We start from the raw sequence: 6,468 nt of genomic DNA, 5'->3' as shown, positions 1-6,468 counted from the left end.
TCAGGTCAGGATATGACAAGATAAAATGGAGTGAAAATGTTTGGGTCTTAAGATAATTTGTGTAACTTTGTGCATTCCATGGTTCGATGTATACAGTTTTCCGGTTTGTACGGTATTAATACTTTGGTAAACACGGTATCAAATCAAGAGACGGTTCAGATTCGGTATACATACCAAATTATTCTGGTATATAGCATAATAACCAAAGTTGATGCAAATTTGAAAATGACATAATAATAATTTGCAAATTTATGACTCAAAACGCATACTTTTTTATACAAACACTATATAAGTATATATGCATGCATGGATTCATGCTTTGATGGTTATGTATGTGTTGAACATTTTTTAAGAGAAAAATTATTGTGTTACAGAAAAAAGGACGTGCTTAGCAAGGAATCTGGCTCCTGTACAAAAAATGACTACTTTTGTGGTTGTTCGCCTAAAAAATATTTTTTTTACTTTGGTTCATTCAGTTAACCATTCGATTTTTTGATATATACCATAAAACGGAAATTCAAGATGATATGAGAAGTTCATACCATACCAAAGCCACAAACCATAAAATTGATTCGGTTCAGTTTATTTTCCGTATGGTTTTTTGGTTTAGTTCTAAAATTACATAGTGACATTTTCATGATGCTAGAGGCAGAAGATTACTTTTTGCTTGTCAAGCAATTGCTTTCCCGTTTGCATGCATTCATATCCCGATTCGAAAATTGTGTAACGATGATTGGAAATGATCAGAGAACATGGTAGAGAAGCAGTCGACTTTTTTTGCCGGGTAAACCAGAGTTTTATTTTTAAGGTAGTACGGATATGGAAAAAAATTCTACAAATGGTTCATCTGCCTTTTGGTTACATTTCTTGATAATGCCCTTAGGAAATAATTCGTAACGTGTGCTATACGTGTCGGCCATAGCTTGCTTAACTTCCTAGCTACACTTGCTTAACATCCTGGTTGTAGTTGGACTTTACGCCAATGACACAACATGTCATTTACTTATACTAGTCAATGTGTACGTGCAATACACGTTAATTTGAAACTATATTAAGTGCATGTGGATATTAAGTAGAATATTATTTACGTGTTATTATGTGAGTAGTACTATATTTGGCATGAAATTAACTGCACGCTAAACGTGTTGAACGCTCGACATTGAAGCAGCCTAGGTCGTTGAATTGACATGATTTGATGGTCAAGATTAGTTGGATCTGCCCCTTTGGGTCTTTTTATATTGATATAGATATAGATAAATAATTATAAACGATAACTTTACAGATATTATAACATGAAATAGTCCGCAATTGACCATACTATTAGCCATGCTCTTAACAATAGACATTGTTATAAGTGAGTTCTCACTGCGACCTAACTGTATTTGCCTTTTATCTTACACCCGCTGACCCGAATTACTTATCATAGAAAATGATAGAAATGGATGTATCTAAAACTAAAAATACGTCGAGATACATCCATTTTCGCGACAAATAATTCCGGATGGATGAAGTACTTCACAAGACTCGAACTTAAGGCCTGGTAATTATTGGTTGTGTGCATCTTTTTCTTTTTCTGTGTAGGTTGCGTGCATCTTTAGATGCATAGAGTGCAGGGTTACTCATTAGTTTTCCCTAACATGCGTTAACTAACGAGCAAAATTAAATTACGTAGATGTATGAACATGTCATGTATATTAGGAATATGTAACTTATATTTCCATTAGGCCATAGGCCAGTATATACCACGCTGGATCATGGGCCTTGACCAGCAAGAGACGAGGCGGCAGTGTCACGCGACTTCGGCTGCGCATCGGATCGGCACAGATCGGGGGACTTGTGTCAACACCGCAGCCAACAGGAGCAACCGCGCACCAGATTGGCACGCGGCAGGCGGGCGATTGGATCGGGCTCGGGCCTGTCCACCACGGCCTGTGAGTGGCATGGGAGAGCGGCGGCGCCAGAGTAGGGTTGACCTGCGGTGGGTGAAGGCAGCGGAGAGCAGCGCCGTTTAGAGAAGAAGGACGGCGGATACGTGGATGGGAAATTGGATCGAAAGCACGAGTTGTGCGTACTAAAAAAAACCTAAGACTCTAATATCATGTTAGGAACATGCAACTTGTATTCTCACGAGGCCATAGGCCAGTATGTATACATGTGCATGTATAGGATATGCAGAAAACCCCTTGTACAATGGGGTAAATACCAAATGCTACATAGCCATATAAATTCTACTCTAACAATGTAAACCTGCCGAATTACTACGTTTTTAGGAATATGCAGAAATTACTCCCTTTGTTTTTATTTGCTTCACATATTAGCTTTGTCTAAAGTTAAACTTTATAAACTTTATCAAGTTTGCAGAAAAAATATCAATATATACACCACTAAATCAGTACCATTAAATTCATCCTTGAATATATTTACACATCATATAGATTTATTATTGTAAATGTTCATATTGTTTTCTGTAAATGTATAATTTTTTTGACTTTATTCAAAGCTAATATGCTAAGTAAATAAAAATGAAGGGAGTACTTAATTAATCATCATCACATACATATAGTAGTAAACGGAGGGAGTACTTAATTAATCATCATCACATACATATAGTAGTAAACGGAGGGAGTACTTATTAATCAGAGATGAGATGTGATACTCTTTCTTTCCCCTCTAGCAAGGGCGACTAGATCAAAGTGTTACTCCCCTCGTTCAACACCGGCGAGTATGTAGATTCACGCTTCGGTGACGGGTGGCGGGGAGAGGAATCCTGGTGCCTTGGTTGCGGCCAATAGATAGGTTAGGGTTTTAGTCCTCGCATGGTTGATGCTTCCTTCATCTTTGAGTTGGTCTTCCGGGCTCTGAGCCTCTTCGACTTCATTCATCGAGACAGATCTAATGGAGCTCCGAAGTAGATTTCTACTGGCTCGTTGGGGCAGTGAGGTTAGGGTTTCTCACAGTGCGTTTGCGGCGATGAGATTTGGTGTGAGGTTCAGATCAATTCAAGGATTCAACAGTGACTACACTGCGCTAGTCGTTAGGGGGCACATGCATGGAGACTTACCGGCTGATATCCACAAGGTTAGCCCGGTTCTGATATGGGAGCGGTGACAACGGCGCATCAATGTATCGTTCTGGCTGCAGTGGTCGATGTAAATTTTATTATGTCTGGGATGCCTTTAGTTTTGACAAACCTACGTAATGGATCTGGATCCTTTCCGGAAGAACAACAACAAAAAGATGAGATGAGATGGCGCACCGACGGTTTTCTGCCTTTGGCTTGTGAAGATGCTTCAGCCATACTGAATCGTTCCAGCAATTAAGCTAGTTGCAGTATGATGCAAGGATGAATAATCAACTTGGATCCATCCATCCAACAACGTACCACTGAACATGGACAAGACAAGATGTAAGGCGGAGTGAATGGAAACGGCGCTGGATTATTGGCTTGGCGCCTAGCGTGCACGGCCTGCAGCTTGTTTTGCACGCACACGCAATTGAAACTGGAAAAATAATCAATATAGTAACATACTTCCGCTTATATCCGACGAGGCACGAAATGGAAGACCACACGATCGAAACTGGACCGATGCACCCGTTGTCAGGCTACATTCGTCGTCGCGTTTGATTCCATTCCACCACACAAACAAAAGCAGAGAGCGCAAGTCCAAGGATTGAATTGACCGATGGCGAGATGTGCTACCAGTAGCTATCAGTCCTACTAGGCTGCTGCTGCTGCTTTGAATTGTGCCGCCCCGACGACGACACACCGATCAACGAGTGCCACCGGTAAGAAACAATGGGAGTATTCCTTGTTTACACTTGCTCAACCACAACCGTGCTGCACAAAACACAAAACAAAAATGGGCCTAGCATAACTCGACGACAACGATAAATACTGCTTTTCTTGCCAAGAATGCAGAAAAAAAAACTCAGCTTATCTTCTTAAAGATGCTCCGACCCCATCAGGACGGATGGCCTACTCTACCCATATCCACGCTGTTCAGTTCAACTGAGGGGTCACAATAGTCTGCTGAGGGACTTGATCAGCAGCTTGATGTTCCGCCGTGTCGCCTCGTCGCCGGTGAAACCAGAGATGTCCGAGCTGATACTCTGAAAGTAACAGGTCAAAAACTTGCATGCCTTCTCGCACTTTAACAACAACAACAACAAAAAAGAAAAACTGAAGATACAGATACAGACCTCAATGTTCTTCAGAGTAAATATAAGGGTGAATATAGACTGCTTGATTAGATCACTGTTCTCAGGGGTAAGCATGGAAGACTTCAACCTTCTGCACAAGGACAGGTAAAATACAAAGAGTGAAGGTCATCTACCACTTCTTGCATACTGTACTACATTCCAAAGGTTATAGGAAAGCGGAAACAGCAGTTGCTATGATTTCCAATGCAGATAAGCTTCTTTCCAACAAAATATTTTGGGTCCAGTATTACCTCTTCGGAATGCAAAGCAAGTTTTTATTAAAATCAAGTTTGATTTGTGCAAGGAAGATATTACTACAAGTGATGCCCTTAAAAGCACTACCTTAAATCACCAGATGCGTCAGCCAGGCCTTTAGCTATAGTCTCCACATCCTTCACCAGATCACTATCACCCACCTCCGAGAGCAAAGGTTGAACTTCTTCAGCTAATGCTTCAATCTGTTCCATCACTAACATTTTAAGTTGATGCTTATGAAATTTAATGGCAGAACAAGTGACCACCATATTTCTCTATTTTCTGCAAATACGTTAACGTCCAGAAAACTGCATGTATGGAGAAAGCATCAGCCACCCTCCTTTCGCAAACAGAGAAGAAAAACCAAACACCACATTCCAACTGAGTGGAGGTCCCTTCTTCTCGATGATGGTCCTGAAACAGTACTGGCCAAGCATGCTAGCCAGTGCCAGGGTAGGTATGCAACAGCGATATGATTGACCTAATCTTGAGATTGTCAGCAGTTCAACCAAGTAGCACAGTTTTGACAGAGTTAGTTTTGAGCTCTGATAGTGTAAATATGACCAACTTGTTTTAGCCATTCCACAAACAGACCATGCAACTTGTTATGCATGCCCAATACCCATCATATGCAGGACATATATGAAAAGATGCTGATACTTTAGCAATGGTCATAAAATTAGGACATAACATAAAATCAGGCCCCTATAATAGTATCAAATACACCTGGCAACCAAGTCTTTCTTCCAAAATAAAAAATAACCGAGGTTTGGGAATTGGGAAACGCTACCACACAACTGCCAACTCGTCAGCCGGGGGCCATTTGAATTTTGTACAATGAAATCCTATTCAGCAGTATTGAGTAAAATGGATTGGTTTCACCACTCAAAATAAATGCGGCAAACATATCAAAGGTTGAAAAGTATCACACAAGAATCCTATATCTTATATAACTAATAGGTGATCCCCACTTACTTATTTATCTCAACATGCAAGCATGCCACAATGCATGGGAAAAGGCACACGTCAACATGCAAGCATGGATGCTACTTATATTGAATAAATATTTTACAAATATTTAGTGATCAAATATAACAAATTATATGTATGTTTAGTTTTGGTTCTGGAGTTAGTAATCCAAATATTCATGTTCCATACAACTAAATCTGATGGAAATATAGTGCAAACCAATCCCTGCAGCAATTGGCGGGGTATCATCTCTAGTTAGTAAGAAGAATGTACCCGTGAAAGGAGAGGTTGTGCTTCTTCCATTATAGATGCAACCTTTTCCGCCAACTTGAAGCTTTTATGAACACCAATTTCCTCCATGTCTCTTCCTAGACGGGTAAATATACCCACCATTGCATCTAAGCTTACTCCTTGTTGTCCTTTCATTCTCTCTTTGTCACAGAGGATTAAGCCTTCTTTGGAACAGTCTGCGTCCAGTGGACCAACTGAAGGTGTTGGGAGTGGATCTTTTGGTGTAATATCGACCATTGTCTCCATTAGGAGGCCAGATTGATTCACCTCAACCAATGAATTACGGGGCACAATAATTTTATCATCTTCAACCTGCCATATAGAAGGATTCAGCTATCAGAGATTGAGTCCAAAATATTACCATTTTACAAAAAAAAAGAGAAGTCTTTACTCAATACACCAAAGAAATGTAAGCATAGGCAACAACAAGAAAAGAAAAAGCAACTATGGATAACAGTTTACTAGCATGCCACTGCCACTCGTATGAAACGGTAACTTCCTCTCAGGGAAAAACCGAAATAGCAACACCCAACTACCTTGCACAGATTGAAGAATGAGATTCCTAAAAAGAGATGGGCCAATGATACATAGCTGAGATAGTGTTGTAAGATGACATGAAGGCTGAAACGGAGTAACATAAGTGTAAGCTGCAAACTAGGCACATGAATAATTATTCTTCAGATTTTCCAATTTTCAGCCGGCCGATTTAGATTTCGTCTTCAGTCAGATTTTTGGGCCGTCCGATCGTGCAGA

The 6,468-nt window shown here is 40.2% G+C and overlaps 1 protein-coding gene across 1 annotated transcript; it reads right to left on the bottom strand.

Annotated features, from left to right (window-relative positions):
- Window positions 1-3,417: 3,417 nt before the first annotated feature.
- Window positions 3,418-6,027, bottom strand: LOC125528090 (protein TRIGALACTOSYLDIACYLGLYCEROL 2, chloroplastic-like; the record flags this gene model as incomplete). The annotated part of the gene is given in 4 exon segments (XM_048692604.1): window positions 3,418-4,110; window positions 4,201-4,291; window positions 4,543-4,658; window positions 5,698-6,027. Coding segments are annotated over 4 exon segments (630 nt in total), but the record flags the coding sequence as incomplete, so codon positions are not given.
- Between the last annotated feature and the right edge of the window lie 441 nt (window positions 6,028-6,468).

This window comes from Triticum urartu, unplaced genomic scaffold (genome assembly GCF_003073215.2).
Source record: "Triticum urartu cultivar G1812 unplaced genomic scaffold, Tu2.1 TuUngrouped_contig_4626, whole genome shotgun sequence".
NCBI lineage: Eukaryota > Viridiplantae > Streptophyta > Magnoliopsida > Poales > Poaceae > Triticum > Triticum urartu.
The sequence above is the reverse complement of the archived record's forward strand: the minus strand, read 5'-3'. Positions and strand labels throughout refer to the sequence as shown.